At 51.1% G+C, this 15,558-nt stretch overlaps 2 protein-coding genes across 20 annotated transcripts; one reads left to right on the top strand and one right to left on the bottom strand.

The window, feature by feature from the left end:
* The first annotated feature begins 2,895 nt into the window (after window positions 1–2,895).
* On the top strand, window positions 2,896–14,818 carry Slc16a13 (solute carrier family 16, member 13). 4 transcript variants are annotated; one of them, XM_039085473.2, is made up of 8 exons: window positions 2,896–3,489; window positions 3,630–3,773; window positions 4,611–5,348; window positions 6,119–7,622; window positions 7,716–8,805; window positions 11,122–11,521; window positions 12,080–12,141; window positions 13,032–14,818. In XM_039085473.2, exons 1-4 carry the CDS (start codon window positions 3,291–3,293, stop codon window positions 6,322–6,324), a joined length of 1,287 nt encoding a protein of 428 aa, XP_038941401.1. In that variant the 5' UTR covers window positions 2,896–3,290; the 3' UTR covers window positions 6,325–7,622; window positions 7,716–8,805; window positions 11,122–11,521; window positions 12,080–12,141; window positions 13,032–14,818. The 4 variants fall into 4 exon arrangements, with proteins under 4 accessions (XP_038941401.1, XP_063124725.1, XP_063124724.1 ...); XM_063268655.1 differs by having other exon boundaries at window positions 7,796–8,805; window positions 12,080–14,818; XM_063268654.1 differs by having other exon boundaries at window positions 12,080–14,818.
* Slc16a11 (solute carrier family 16, member 11) lies at window positions 7,773–11,678 on the bottom strand. 16 transcript variants are annotated; one of them, XM_063268652.1, is made up of 8 exons: window positions 11,467–11,668; window positions 10,359–10,541; window positions 9,961–10,133; window positions 9,510–9,856; window positions 9,124–9,267; window positions 8,804–8,899; window positions 8,132–8,212; window positions 7,773–8,045 (listed from the first exon to the last, which is right to left on the bottom strand). In XM_063268652.1, exons 2-8 carry the CDS (start codon window positions 10,422–10,424, stop codon window positions 7,816–7,818), a joined length of 1,137 nt encoding a protein of 378 aa, XP_063124722.1. In that variant the 5' UTR covers window positions 10,425–10,541; window positions 11,467–11,668; the 3' UTR covers window positions 7,773–7,815. The 16 variants fall into 16 exon arrangements, with proteins under 16 accessions (XP_063124722.1, XP_038941397.1, XP_063124723.1 ...); XM_039085469.2 differs by having other exon boundaries at window positions 9,948–10,056; XM_063268653.1 differs by lacking the exon at window positions 8,132–8,212.
* Window positions 14,819–15,558: the final 740 nt, after the last annotated feature.

Below are 15,558 nucleotides of genomic sequence, written 5' to 3'. Positions count from 1 at the left end.
TCCTCTTCGATGGTCCTTCCCTGCCCCAGCCTTCCGGCTCATTGTCTAGGAACCGGTGACTTCATGAAGTTTATCCGGAGCCACCTGCATCCTGCCGGTCTGAAGTCACTTCCTGACCGAGGTGGGGAGGCTTCCGGGAGAAAGTAGGAAAGAACCTGGGAAGTGCATCTGTGCTAGCCCAGGGTTCTTAATGCATGTGACCAGCCTACCCCCACCTCCTCACACGCAACCATCACCAAAGATAGGTAGGATGTGGGTCCCATAAGAACAAGAGAGGCTGGCTGTGGCAGCCACAAGGAGAAAGCTGAGTGTCTGTGTGCCCGATCCACCTCCCATTTGTAGTATCTTGGCGTCTATCTAAACATTCAATGCTTGTGTCTTTCCCCATGACTTGTGGGTCCAGGGTGCACAGGTGTGTCCCAGCCCAAGGCCAAAGGTCACTAAGTCTAAGGGTCCCTCCCTCTGGACTTTCCTCAGATGTTGGAAAGACAAATTCCATCTCTGAAGTGCCTGCACCAACTACAGGCTGTGGGTTTTTTGTTTTCCTTCTTTAGTCTAATGCTCTCCCTGGTAATCTCATTTTAGTGGCTGCTTGTATTTCTTCATTCTTTCCCAAAGTCCATAACCTAGGTTATTTAAAAAAGCAAAATACAGAAACTAAGCAGAAGTTACAGCTTGGCCCCTATCAAAAATAGGACCAGCTATCATTACTTACCATATGTTAAATGCATAGACTTATCTTTAACCCCCAGCAACTCTAAAAAAGTAGGGAGTATTCTCCCCAGTTCCCAGATGAAACCAATTGAGAAGTTAAGTCTCTTGACCAAGTAAAACGTGGTAAAGACAAGATTGGGACTGTGATCTGATTCTAAAGTTCTAAAGACCAGGCTCTTTTGAGACTCAAGTATTTTCTACACCATTGACATATCCCTGTTCATGAGTCTACGGATAACAAAACTGCAGACCCAAAGGATTTCAGCATTTCATTTTCCACATATGCACTGAGAAATGCAACATAAGTTGGTTTGGATTTGCTTGGTGCAAGGGATTGAACCCAGGGACTTCCACGAGAGGCCAAAACCCTTTGGGTTTAGAGAACAGGGCTTTTCATTTTATAAACCTAACTAATTTATTATGGTCGCATGCATGTGTGGTATTTTCGTGTGCACACACCATGGCGTGTATACGTGTGAAAGTTAGAGGATGACTTTGTGGAGTCAGGTCTCTCCTTCCGAGTTCCTGAGTTTCAGGGATTGAACTCGGGTTACCAGGCCCTCAAAGCAAGCACTTCACCTGCTACACCATCTCTCTAGCCCCTCGAGCTTTTGAGGCAGGGTCTAATATGTAGCTCAGGCTGGTTTCAAACTTGACTCTGCCTCCTAAGTACCAGAGTAACTGGGGCATGCTAACACGGCCAAGTTCACCATTTATTCCCTTAAAATAGGATCACACTAAATTGCCCAGACTGGCCTTCATTTCAGTCTGTAATCCCGACATGCCTCAAGCTTGCTGCCCTCTTACCCCAGTCTCTTAAATAGCTGGGGTTGCAGACAGGTCTGTGCAGTCAAACTTGGTTTATATATTTATGTTAATGTGTAGTGTTTTGCCTACATGTATGTACGTGACCCACATGGGTACAGTGCCTGTGGAGGCCAGAAGAGGGTGTCAGATCCCCTGGGACAGGAGTTACAGACCACACCGTGGGAGCTGACAAGACCTGAGCCCTGGTCCTCTGCAAGAACAGCAAGTGCTCTTAACTGCTGAGCCATCTCTCCAGCCCCTACAGTATGATTTCTTAACAGCATAGATTCTTATCCCATCCCCCTCTTGTTTGCCTCATTCCCCATTGGTCTGCGTATGAATTCAAACCCAAGGTTTCAAGGTCAGAGTCCTGGGGAGCCTGAGGTATAGTAAAAGAAAAGCCCAAGTCATTGCTCTCACGAGGTGAGGGGGAAGTTCCTGCTAGAGCCCTGGTTAGATAAGAGGCTGATTGCTCCAGTGACCAGGGTCATAGATGGTCTCTCTTAAGTAGTTCAGCATAAGATCAAAAAACCAAAACAACTGCTCAGGAAATGGCCAGTACTAGAAGGCTTAGAGAAAGCTTCCAGCAGCGCTGAGGGAAAAGTAGGTAGGAATGGGGGACTCGGATGGTGTGACAGCCGCCCTTCCTCTCCCCAGTTATTTTTGGTCTCAGTGACCTGCAAGTTTCCTGCTAGTGGGGTCAGAAACGGCAGGAAAAAAAATTCTCATTACAGAAACGAATGCCAGGACTCCAACACGTCACCGGCTTCGTTCTTCAGTTCCCTGCCTCCCCGCTTTATAACGGGGGTGGGGGTGGGGTGGGGAGCAATACGGGGAATTGAACCAGGACCTACTATTCAATAGTTCCGTATACCCCCTCTTAATTAATTTTTAAAAATTGAGACAGGGTCTAGATAAACTGCCCACGTTGACCATGATCTTGCCCCTGGTTCCAGAGCAGCTGGAATCACAGTCTGTGCTTTCCAGTCTTCTCTCTTCCTCGCCCCCTACCCCTCGATTCAGTCGTCTAGAATTTTTCAGGGCATTTCTAGTCGCCTCAAGTGCTCTATCAGTTTGACTCTTACCTCATAACCTATCCCTTCGTACCCACGCTGCCTGGCAATTCTTGGATCCCTCACTAAGCAAGTGAGTTTCTGCCTGGTCAGGACCAGTTTATCCAGAACCAACCCTTTGATGCAAGTCTGGAAATGTGATTGACCCAGCACCCGCAGAACCCTCGCGGTAGGTCCCTTGTCACGTGAGACCTAGCCTCCTCATGCCCCGCCCTACGCATGCGCCCCTCTCTCACTGCAGGTCCAGAACAATGCTGTAAACCCCGCCCAGCCCCTCCGGACCCACCCCCTGCTCTGAAGAACTGCATCCTAATTGGCGAGCCAAGTGTTGGATGTGGCCCACTTAGGCAGGTGGTGATTCTTCAAAGATAACATAATCCACAACCAGATTACCTCTCGTTAGGGTTGTGGCTCGAACCTGGTTTTGCTTTTTGGCCTCTAAAGAAATCATCTGGCTGGCGTCTGGGTCTCAGCTGCGGGCTAACCCGGCCCTGTGTCGGTGGCAGGTCCCGGTTCATAGGCCTCCTTTCTCTTGGGGAAAGGCGCAGGCGCCACATGCTTTATCAGTAACTTCCTGGCGACCAGCCCCAGCTTAGCGCCAAGCGTCCTGCAGGGTTGGTGGGAGGGCCAAAGTGAGCGGTTTAAAGCCCAGATCAAGCAGGGGCTCTTAGGAGCTACCCCTTTGTTCCTTCCGGAATGGTGCATAGGACTGAGCCCCCCGATGGGGGCTGGGGATGGATGGTGGTGCTCTCAGCGTTCTTCCAGTCGGCGCTCGTGTTTGGGGTGCTCCGTTCCTTTGGTGTCTTCTTCGTGGAATTTGTGGCGGCGTTTGAGGAGCAGGCAGCCAGAGTCTCCTGGATCGCTTCCATAGGGATCGCGGTGCAGCAGTTTGGGAGTGAGTGCTGCGTTCGGGTGCGGTGGTCTGCCACCCTCGGAGAAAAGAGGGAGTTTGGGGACCAGAAAGGGAAAAGTGTCGGGAGGATGCTGAGGGAGGATGGCGGAGACCACCTCGCAGAACCCATTCCAATTCCCCAGGCCCAATAGGCAGTGCCCTGAGCACGAAGTTGGGGCCCAGGCCTGTGGTGATGACTGGGGGCATCTTGGCTGCGCTGGGGATGCTGCTTGCCTCATTTGCTACCTCCTTGACCCACCTATACCTGAGTATTGGGCTGCTGTCAGGTGAGACCCTGGGCAAGGGCAGAAGTCCAAGGCCTGGATTTTAAGCGTTTGGATTTTCACCTTCTTTCCTCTTTCCAAAAAGGCTTAGGGAGAACCTATGCCCTGAAGGAAATTCTTAAGCTGAATGACTAAGTCAGAGATAATCCAGAAAGCACAAGCCCAAACCCATCAGGCTGGAGTGTAGAAGGGAGAATTTCTTTAAGATTGTGCTACGTATGGGCTGAAATAGATATCATTGCCTACTTAAAAAATAACAATGAAGCTTTCCATGCTTACACACCTGGGCAAAGGAAGATTAATGTAGCCAGAAACAGTAGAAATGGGGCTCTTAATGCCAAAGTTTTGTGTTAATTACTTTAGGACCACTATCTCTTGTCTTCCCAGATTCTCAACATGTGGGGAGCGACCCCTCTGAGAGAGTCAAACGATCCCTTCATGGGGGTCGCATAGCAGATACACCCTGACATCAGATATTTACATTCACGATTCATAACAGTAGCAAAAATACAGTTAGGAAGTAGTGATGAAAATAATCTTATGGTTGGGGGTCACCACAGCATGAGGAACTGTACTGAAGAGTCAATACATCAAGAAGGACAGACACCAGTGCCATAAAGTGTGTTAACCCCATTTTGCAGATGAGGTGGTTGAGCCTGGGAGAATAAGCAGAACACAGAACGTCACACAGCTAGAAAATGTTAAAGCCAGCACTATGAGGACCCAGGTCTGAGGGAGTCCAAAGCAGGGGCTAGTCTGCCACTAAGTAGTGTTGGGATTGCTGGGTGCTCTAAACACCTCCAAAGCCCACAGCCTCCCACCTTGTTTTCCTTTCCACAGGCTCTGGCTGGGCCCTGACCTTCACTCCGACCCTGGCCTGCCTTTCCCGTTACTTCTCTCAGCGACGATCTCTGGCCATGGGGCTGGCCCTGACTGGAGTGGGCATCTCCTCTTTTGCGTTCGCCCCCCTCTTCCAGTGGCTGCTCAACAACTACGCTTGGAGGGGAGCACTCCTGTTAGTGTCTGCCCTCTCCCTACACCTGGTGGCCTGTGGTGCTCTCCTCCGCCCACTCTCCCTGACTGAAGACACTGCTGTGGGTGGCCCTTGGGCCCAGATCACCTCCCTCCTCTGTCATGGTCCCTTCCTCCGATACACTGTTGCCCTCACCCTGATCAACACTGGCTACTTCATTCCCTACGTCCATCTGGTGGCTCATCTGCAGGACCTGGGTTGGGACCCCCTGCCTGCTGCCTTCCTGCTTTCAGTGGCTGCTATTTCTGACCTTGTGGGGCGTGTGGCATCTGGTTGGCTGGGAGATGCAGTCCCAGGACCTGTGGCAAGACTTTTGATGCTTTGGACCACCCTGACTGGGGTGTCACTAGCTCTGTTCCCTGTTGCCCAGGCTTCCACAACCCTGGTGGTTCTGGCTGTGGCCTATGGCTTCACCTCGGGAGCCCTGACCCCAGTGGCCTTCTCCGTAATTCCTGAGTTGGTGGGGACTGGAAGGATTTACTGTGGCCTGGGACTCGTGCAGATGATAGAGAGTGTCGGGGGGCTACTGGGGGCTCCTCTATCAGGTAAGGAAAACAGGGTGGCCGACTGGGCAGGGCATGTCATGGTGTCTAGTTGGGGAAAGGAACCTGGGTGGTGTATGTTAATAGTGCCCTCTAGTATGTAAACAGTGTACAGCCTGCAGAGCCGATCCTAACAGTCCTGAAGTGGGTTCGCAGGAAGACAGAACTTGGGTTTAAGAAGGTCTGAGTGGGGGGTTGGGGATTTAGCTCAGTGGTAGAGCGCTTGCCTAGCAAACGCAAGGCCCTGGGTTTGGTCCCCAGCTCCGAAAAAAAAGAAAAAAAAAAAAAAAAGAAGGTCTGAGTGGGAAGACATCGGTGAAACTGCAGGCTTGGTTTTCAGAAGACCTGGCTTGACCTAACATGTCAGTGTCTTTTCCTTTGGCTCAGTGGGCCCCTGCCCAAATGTCTGAAACATCTGGTTAAAGTTCTCCGTGCTCAAGATGCCAGAACCTTCTGATCTTTAACATCTTCCTCTTTAACTATTAACTGGAGGCTTAAAAGGGCCACCGTTGCCAGCACAAAACACACAGATATGCTTGACTTACTATGACACCTACAGACTGGATTGGAAATCCTTTCTACAGGGAGGGTGGCAGCCGAAAGGGCCTCTTAAGGCTGTTTAAGAAACTCCAGCCTTGTCTTCACCTAGTCCTACCTTGGGAGTTCCAGCTCTTCTAAGACAATGGGTCTTCCTTTGCCCACAAATGGATCTAGGCAGTTAGACCCAAAGTGCAGATCACCCACGTATGTTTCTTTTTCTCTCTTGAACCCAGGCTACCTCCGGGATGTGACAGGCAACTACACGGCTTCTTTTGTGGTAGCTGGGGCCTTCCTACTTGCAGGAAGTGGAGTTCTTATCACCCTGCCCCATTTCTTCTCCTGCATCTCACTTTCTACCTCCAGACCCCAGGACCTTGTGATAGAGGCACCAGATACTAAAATTCCCCTGCCCAAGGAGGAGGGGCTGGGAGAGAACTAAACTCCACCGAAGGCAGTGGCCATGGAAACCAGAGCTTGACAGTGCCAGCTCTTTGGCTTCATCAAGGCATCCACAGAAGCACAGTGCCTTAGGATTCTTGATCCATCTCCTCCAGAGCAGGCCCAGGGTTCCTCCCATTTATGTGCCAACCATATGTATTTTGTTGAGGACTCACCTGTCATCTCCTTTGCTCTCCTCAGCTTTGCTGAGGGCTCCAGGAGATCTCATTCCACTGAGTCCTGAATCAAAGCTGAAAGTCAAAGGCCAGGAGTCTCCTCATGTTTTTGTGATTTCTGCTGTTCCTTGTACATAAAACAAATAAGGAAACTGGACAACAATTGTAACCTCATAAGGAGCTGGAGATCAAGGTGCTTGGGGGCAGCTAATAGGGCTGTGAGCTGAGCAAAGGAATGGAGATGTCCGTGAACTCTGGTGACCAGAATTCTTCCCTCCCTCTTCTCCACCATTCCTGTTGGGGGGGGGGGGGATTTAAGAGAAAGGCATTTGTAATGAAGAAGGCGGCTTGGGAGCAGAGACTGGAACTGATAAAGCTAATGCGTGATGACCTGAGAGCCCTGTACTTTTGAGACAGAGCCTCACCGTGTAGCCCAGGCCGCTCTTGAACTTGAGACCTGGCCTCCTCCTAAGCACTAGGACCACAGGTACACACAACCATACCCAGGTGGATTTTTGTTCCTCCTAGGCTCACAAAGGCGGATCAAAACGCAAGGAAAAAAAAAAAAAAGTAACAAGGTTTGGGAGCTAGAAGGAAAGCTCAGCAGTTAGAGCACTTCCTGCTCTTCCAGTGTGCCAGAGCGCCCACACTAAGTGGTTCACAACCACCTATAATCCAGAGGATCCAGCCTCCTCCTCTGGTATCCATGAGTGTGCACGCGCACACACACACACACACACACACACACACACACACACACACACGCACACACTGAATAAAAATCTTTTTGAAGGTAGGTCTTTAGAGAGGGCTCAGCAGCTAAGAGCACTTCCTGTTCTTCCTGCTGACCTGTTTGGCTCCTGGTACCTACGCCCAGCAGTTCACAACTACCTGTAAGTCCAGCTCCAAGAGATCTGTCCTCCACAAACACACATAAATAAAAGTAATTTTTAGAAGTTAAAAGTATGAGGTTTAGGTATGCCCCTAAGAAACCGGAACTGACTAGCCAACGGTTCCTCAAAGACCCTCTTAAGGCAAGGATTGGAGAAATACAAACTGGACAGACATTCCTCATCGCCAGCGCCGCTGGGACCCTGTCGCTTTCAGCAGCTAGTGTTTCGAGGTATCTTTTTTTTTTTTTTTTTTGGTTCTTTTTTTTTTCGGAGCTGGGGACTGAACCCAGGGCTTTGCGCTTCCTAGGTAAGCGCTCTACGAGGTATCTTAAGTAGAGATTCTTGGGGTCCTGGATTGGCTAATGGAGCTCTCAAAAGGGTAAGATAAAAATTCTTTATTAAGGGAGTCAACCAAGAAAATGATCAACAAGTGGTATCCCGGATGGAGCTGCTGCCCCCCGTGGAGAGCAGGGAGACTTGTGGGACTGGGAGCAGTTCCCCTCTCTCAGGCGGAGGGGTAGCGGGAGGTGAGGCTGGGCGGCAGGAGGGGAGGGCTCTGGGCAGCCCCATGTAGATGAAGCTGCCAGAGAGGATGAAAGAACTGCACACCAGGAAAGAGGCACTGAAGTCTCCTGTCTTATCCCTTAGGAAGCCTGAGAAGAGGGGTAAAGACATTTAGAAGCCTGGCATCCCAGGAACAGAAGACAGTCTTGGGCGAATCTGCGGGCTCAGCCCTTACCTGACAGAGGAGGGCCCAGGAGTCCCCCGAGGCTCATCAGCATCATCACCAACCCTGTGGCCTGCACCACACCTCCAATGCCTACCAGCCCAGGGAGCACACCGAAAACCAGTGGGGCGTAACTCCCGGCACTCAGGCCATAGGCCCCAGCAGCGGCTAGCAGAGGAGCTCCCCAACCCTCCTCCGTCCCCACAGTGGGCACTAGTCCCACTGCCAGTACCCCTAATCCAGTCAGAGACCCAAACACCACCAGAAGCCTCGGAAGGGGCACCCAGCCCTGGTCTGCCAGCCATCCGCTGACCAATCGGGCACTTGCATCTCCAACTGCAGCGACAGCCACCACCAACGCTGCCCCGTATCCACCCATGCCCTGATCTAAAGCGTGCGGACCCAAGTGCACATAAGGGACGAAGTATCCGCCCCCAATCAAGGCGGTGCCCAAAGCAAAGACTGAAAAGGCCGGGCGCCTGAACAGACCTAGGCCAAGGGCAGCTAGGGGGGTGCGAGGTGGGGCCAGCGGGTCACCAGAGAGAGCTAAAGGCCGTAGCAAGGCGCCACAGGGTGTGAGGTGAAGGGTGACAGCGCCAAGGAGGAGCAAGGCACCCCGCCAGCCGAAAGTATCAAGGAGGAACTGCAAGGCAGGTGCCAGGAGCAGCGAGGATGCCCCATTACCGGTGAGCGCCAACCCTACTGCCAAGACCCGACGGCGGGAGAAGTATCGAGAGAGGGTACCCAGGGCTGGGGCGAACACCAGAGCCCAGCCAGAGCCTGCAAATGGATAGGACAGGATGAGGGTACAGATATGGCTTTGATTGCATTCCTTAGTCCCGCTTCTCCCCTCCACGCTCACGCGGACACACACACACAGAGAGAGAGAGAGAGAGAGAGAGAGAGAGAGAGAGAGAGAGAGACACTTGTACAGTCCCCTATCCTCTAAGAAGTTTCTATTCCCATTATCACCCCTTAATCGTAGGGCACCCCATTCTTCTTACCAGCGAGGAGGCCCAGGCCGAGGTAGAGGTGCAGGAGGCTTCGGGCGAAAGCCGAGAAGACCAAGCCAAGCGAGGTTAGGACTCCCCCAACCATCACCACGGGGCGTGCCCCCCAGCGAGTGCTCAGGGCGCTGCCCACTGGGCCTAGAAGGGGGCGGAGTCAACGAAGACATGCCCCGGGACCCCCAAACTATCCGCAACATTTCTCATTGGCTGTTTTGCCTGGCCTGGTAATTCCTCCCTTTGACCTCAAGACCCACTCTTCTAGAACTTGGTTCCACCAGTAGCTCTCAGGTTGTCTGGTAATCAAGTCTGCAGTCTCCCATCACTACATCCACGGCCTCTCCACCCGGTGCCCGCCTCCCACCTCGGGGGCCCCCCCTCACTGGCTGCCTGCTGCACGGCCAAGGCCAGGGCGCTGACCCACGCAGTGTCCTGGGCGCTTCGTTCAAAGTGCTCCGCGAGGTCGGGGAGGGCAAGGCCCAGGGAGCGTAAGAGCCCGTAGGAGAGCCCGTTCACGGCGAATGCTGCGGCCGCCACCACCCAGCCCCAGCCCCCGTCCGGGGGTCCGGCTGGCTTGGGGGTCATCGCCGTCTGCTGGGGTGGGGAAACACCTGTGAATGAAGTCTCCACGCCTGGGCCTCTGCTAGGGAGCTGACGTCCCTGAGATCCAGCCTCGGGCTGCTCGCCCAGGGTGGGCACGTCGCCCGGAGCATGGGCGCGGGAACCAGGCCTAGGGATAGAAGTCCTGGGTGCGCGTGAGGTCCTCGGACGTGGGGCAGCAGGACCCCCCCCCCTCAGGCCAGGGGCTCATCCTTCCCAACCTTTTTCTCTTACCCGACCTCTCCAGGCGTTGGGGGTAGGGAAAGGGCGAGAGTGGGTTCGGCTGAATTTTCTCCGCGCTTTCCGGGCAGGCAGGGTTCTGCGGAGCAGCTAGCCAGGGCAGAGATGGAGCCCAACTTGGACCGCTCTCTCCGGTAAACAGAGATCACCACAGGGGCCCGAGCCACCTGGGACACGGGGTGGGGGTGGGGGTGAGTACCGAGGGCGGGGGAACGAGAGACAGCCAATCCACCCAGGCCTGGCCGAGACCTGACGCCGAGTCCCACGGGGATTGAATTATCCACACACAACCCCCAGCCCTGGATAGGGAACTGTGGGGAATGAGGGTGCCGGGTGGCCGCGCCCCGCCTCTCCCCGCGCCTCTCGGCGCCGCGGGGCTCACGCCCACGCACCTGCCGACGGCTGCGCACGCAAGAAGAGCCGGGTTGCAATCCTTGCCCGGCCCGCTGCCCACGCATGAAAATAGCGGTGGTCTCTAAAACCTGAATGAGTTCTTGGATTCTCAAACTTGTTGCTGAGGATCCCGTAAAGCTCCGAAATCAAATTCCTGGCCTCCAATGGCCAGCATGCCCTCACTGGGAAGGAAAGCGACTTCTCAGTACCAACACCTGTGGTGGTCCAGGCAGCTTTTACATACTCTGTCACTTCATCTTTACAATATCCCTAGAAGACGGCACTGTCCCCATTTTACAAATGGAATAGCCGATCCTTAAAGAGGTTAGGTGATCTACTCTAAACCGTTCAGCTTTTTTTTTTTTTTTTTAAGTGGGAATATCTGCATTTAGGTTTATCCTATCGTGGGAGGATACAGGGAGAACAGACCTAGGGTTGACACAGAGACTGGTACAGCTGAGGGAAATAGCCTGGAGAGAGATTGATGTGAACTGTCGTGGAAAGGGCAGAATCCATGCAGAGCCATAGTGCGTAGGATTCTAAAGCAAAGGTGGCTGGGAATAGCTGAGCTCTTAGCCCCCAGACTCGCTAAAGGCTTAGGCTAGATTTTTTTTTTAAAGAAAGAATTAAGAGAAATCAACTCGGGTGTTTTTTTTTTCTTGAAGACCTTAACGAGCATCCTTCCTTAGCAGTCATTATCGCTTTACTTCAGCCATTTGACTCAATTGGTTTAATCATTAAACTATGTCATTGAAATTTCAGAGATCTGCAGGTTGGAGCGTATATCAACCGGTAGCCACAAGATGGCAGTGTTTCCTAATTGATGGGAAAGTATCTGCCTAGAAAGGGAAGAAACAGCTCAGAAGTCTGAAACTGGAGTGCGTAAGACAGCCTTTCATCAGCACACCCCACCATTCAAGGCGAGTCAGGTTACCTCCCTGTCCCACACTCCCACCCCAGGGAATCAACTTCCTCCCTCCTCAGCAAGTCTACCCTTTTCTCAGTTCTAGGTTTTAGCGTAAATGGTTTTTCTGCTGAGATGTCCTACAACAGAAGACCATGAAGGTTTGAGGCCCTGCCACATACACCTTAGGAAAGTGGACTTACTGGTTCACCAGCCAGGAGCTGTCTGTGAAAGCCACCGCGGTGGTGGCACCTGCAGGTACTCGGCCATGAGGGAGGCAGGTTACAACTGGCTGGTTTCCTGAGAAGGTCAGTAAGGACTCTGCTCCCTGTAAGTGGAACCCGGCGGCCGAATGGCTCTCTCCGCAGTGAAGTAGAAATATAGCCAGAGAGGAGAAACTATTTCTGGGTTGTACCAAATAATGCTGTGTACTTTGGCAGAATGGGAAATCCAGAGCCTAGGGGGATTGGTTGCGAAAGGGCATGCTCCTTGTCTTCCTCGTGCTCTTAGCCAGAGTCCTGTGTTGTTCATGGAGGTAACGAACATTGGAAAAACGGACCCCCAACAAGACTTCCTGAGCTTGACGTTCCCTTAGCTATCTGAATGCAAACAAGTGTCTGTTTCCTTGTTTTTAAAATGGTTATAATAATAGTTACCTGATAGGGCTGTTGTGAGGATCAAATCCGTCACGGTGTATGCATGTGTAAGTAAGAGACTTAGAACAGTGTCTGAATAGGATACATAATAGCCCCCACAGTCACCATTGTAGCTCAGGGCGACTGGACTGGACTCTACAGCACTGCTTCCCTTTGCCAGGCGCCCACTGCAGACTCAAACCTGATCCAGCAAACGCAAGGTCAAGGAAACACATGGATCCCGTGAGTCTTTGTAGAATCACGTGGGTTATAAAGCATGGATTTTTTTTTTGTTTTTTTTTTTTTGTTGTTTTTTTTGGGTTTTTTTTTTTTTTTTTGGTTCTTTTTTTTCGGAGCTGGGGACCGAACCCAGGGCCTTGCGCTTCCTAGGCAAGCACTCTACCACTGAGCTAAATCCCCAACCCCTGTTTTTAAGAAAATTAAATGGAAAGTGTGATTCCTTTTCTCTTTGGGGGTTGGGAAGCATGGGGCTCATATGCCCAGGCTGACCCCAAGTTCACTGTGTAGCTAAGGATGGCTTTGAGCTTATGCTGCCTCCCAGGTGCTGGGACTCGAGGTAATCAATCCCCTTATATCAGTACGTTCGTAATTTCACATCTGGCCTTTTCTCCTTCCAAGCTAAGTGTATGACCATGTGTATTGTCAGAAGTTCTGCTACTGTGAAGATTTCCCTTTACCCGTGCCTTTTAAGGTCCCCTAGTCCCAGACAGTGACTGGAATGCTGCAGCTGTCCATTTGTGGCTGGTGCCTGCACAGCAGGCAGAACATCTGTAAACAAGGGCCCAGTCTTCTCTTCCTTAGTCAGCAAACCATAAGGCACACCACCCCATGAAGCTGTAGGTGTGTATGTGCTCAGGGACAGAAAGCATTGTAAACAGAGTAGGAACCAGAGGCATTTGACCAACTTCTTCATGCCACTTGCTTGTGCCATCAGGACCTGCTGGGGCCCAAACACATCCATTTCATTTCTGTTCCATAATGGATTGCAGCTGTGCACGTCCAGCTTTATGGTGTGGTGGGTCAAAAAACACCCAGCTCATGATGGATAGCTCTTGTCACATGGTGACCCAGTTAGTCCATCATCAAATGTCAAATGTTTTGTTTCCGCTAAGGCCCAGTAGCCTTATGGCCCAATGGCTGTCTGCAGATGGTGGAGAGCTATGCCTCCCCTGTGACTCACCTACAGGAGTTTGCCAGAGGCTCCAAATGGCATCCCCATCTGCCACTGACACCCCAAGTACCATCAAGTCTGCTGGATTTCGTGGTCCAAGTGGTAGAGCAGCCTGGACCTGCTGAAGAGCCTTCTCCTGTTCCAGGCCCCACATAAAGCTAGCAGCGTTCTGAGTCACTCAGTATAGGGGCTGGCATAGCACACCCAAGTGAGGAATGTGCTGTCTCCAGGATCCAAATTGACCCACTGAACATTATGCTTCTCTCTTGGTAGTAGAAGAGGCCAAATTTAAAAAAAAAAAAAAAACCTTATCCTTCACCTTAGAGGGAATATCTCTGCGTGCCCCACACCACTGGACTACTGAAGATTTTACTGAGGTAGAAGACCCTTGAATTTTGGTTGGATTTATTTCCCATCCTCTGATTAGTGTGTGTGTTACCAAAGAGTTCAAGTGGTTGCGACTTCCTGCTAACTTTGTTCAATCATCGTAATGTTGTCAATGGAGTGGACTGGAGTGACAGTTTATGGAAGAAAAACATGTGATCAAGCTCACTTCAAATTAAGTTACGATACATGGCTGGAGAGCCACCTTACCTTGAGGTGTAAGGTGCTCTTGTCAGGTGAAAGTGACTTGTCTCTGGTGGCCCTCGTGTGCATGTGCTAAGAAGGAAGTGTCTCCTAGGCCAACCACTGCATACCAGTGCTAGGAGATGTGTCAGTATGCTCAAAGGAGGACACCATATCTAACAGCAATTATAATTGGAGTCACTATTTGATTAGGTTTGTGACAGTCAACTCCTGTTCTCCTTCACCCTTTTGTCTTCTGCACAAAATAGAAGAGTTAAAGAGAGTTTGATAAGAGCCACTACCTCTGCGTCTTTCATGTCCTTGATGGTGGCACTAATGTCTGTCATGCCTTCAGGGGTGCCATTGATTTTAGCTTGTTTTTGCAGTGCTGGGGGTGAAGCCGGAGACCCATGCATTTAAAGCAAGCACTTTACCAACTGATCTTCATCTCCAACCTACAGGATTTCCATTACATATACATATGTATAAATACATACATTTATTCTGTTCCTGCAGACACCCCTCTTTGATCCAGAGACTTTTGCCTTTATCATTTTGCTGGCTTTGTTATTCTTGTGTTGCCACGCGTGTGAGAACATGCTGACTGGCTTCTCTTGACTCTGAAACCGAAAGAGGACTCAAAATACGTTTTATTCATTTTTTTATACAAGATGTTTATAAAGTGGTAGTATACACCTATAATCCGAGCACTTGGGTGGCCAGGACAGAGGGATCACAGGTTCAAGGCCAGCCTGAGCTACATGAATAGTTCCAGGTCAGCTGTACTGCTGTGGAACAGTGCCCTTCAGGGATGACATGGCCACTGCCATCTTAACACCAAAGCAGCTGTGACTACCTGGGTGAGGTGTGCACTAACATTTCCTCACGGAAGTGGGGTGGAGACACACGGGGAAATCACCTGGAGGCACACAGGTGGTCTATGTGGTACTCATAAGCCTCATAACTTCCTGAAGATATGCAAACGTTGAGTCATTGCTATAGAGAAAGATTCCTTACTGGTTTAGATGTCAATAAGTCGCCCTGCTACCCCTTCAGGATTTGGTTGGTTTTCACGGGGCAGAGGACGAAGCCCAAGTTTTCTTAAATTCTTCCTCAGCCATGCTTCTGTAAGTAACAGAATTAAACTCATTGACTCACCAAGCTAGATTTCAGTGGCACATTCTTTTGGAGGAGGGAGGTTGACAACAGGGTCTTAGCATGTCACTCTGGCTAGCCTGAAACTTGCTACAGGACAGACCCAAGCTGGCCCTAAATTCTCAGAGCTCTGGCTGAGGCTGAGACTGTGGATAAGGTACTGGGTTAGAGGTGTTCACCACCATGCCTGATTGAAGGCATTTCTTTTTTTTTTTTTTTTTTTTTTTTGGTTCTTTTTTTCGGAGCTGAGGACCGAACCCAGGGCCTTGCGCTTCCTAGGTAAGTGCTCTACCACTGAGCTAAATCCCCAGCCCCGAAGGCATTTCTTTCAACTGTCCTTCAGTGCTCTAGCCGGAGTGAACAGACTCTTCCTTTTAAAAGCATCTGCCCAGGAAAATTATGTACCAGTTGGCACCCAGACAACCCCATGGTGGGACCCAAATGCTAGGAGAAGCAGTTTGTGGATGGGTGACTGATAAGATATGCAACTGGAGATAAACGGAAGGTGGAGTATTTTCAGAGGCAATCCTGATGTAAGCGCCCTTCCCTGCAGAGTATATCATGGCTTCCTTCTTGCTGGGGTAGCAGCTGGATTCTTACCCTTATGCAATGAGGCTGTGTCATCCCAAGGTGGAATGTCTGTGGAAGGGATGCCCGGGATGGCCATCCTCCTCTTTGGGGTACAGAATGACACGCCTCCTTGGTGAAAGGAATCTTCCCCCTCAGTATGAGAGTCATTTCCCAAC

This window comes from Rattus norvegicus, chromosome 10 (genome assembly GCF_036323735.1).
Source record: "Rattus norvegicus strain BN/NHsdMcwi chromosome 10, GRCr8, whole genome shotgun sequence".
NCBI lineage: Eukaryota > Metazoa > Chordata > Mammalia > Rodentia > Muridae > Rattus > Rattus norvegicus.
Note: the sequence above shows the minus strand (reverse complement) of the source record. Positions and strands in the feature narration are given on the sequence as shown.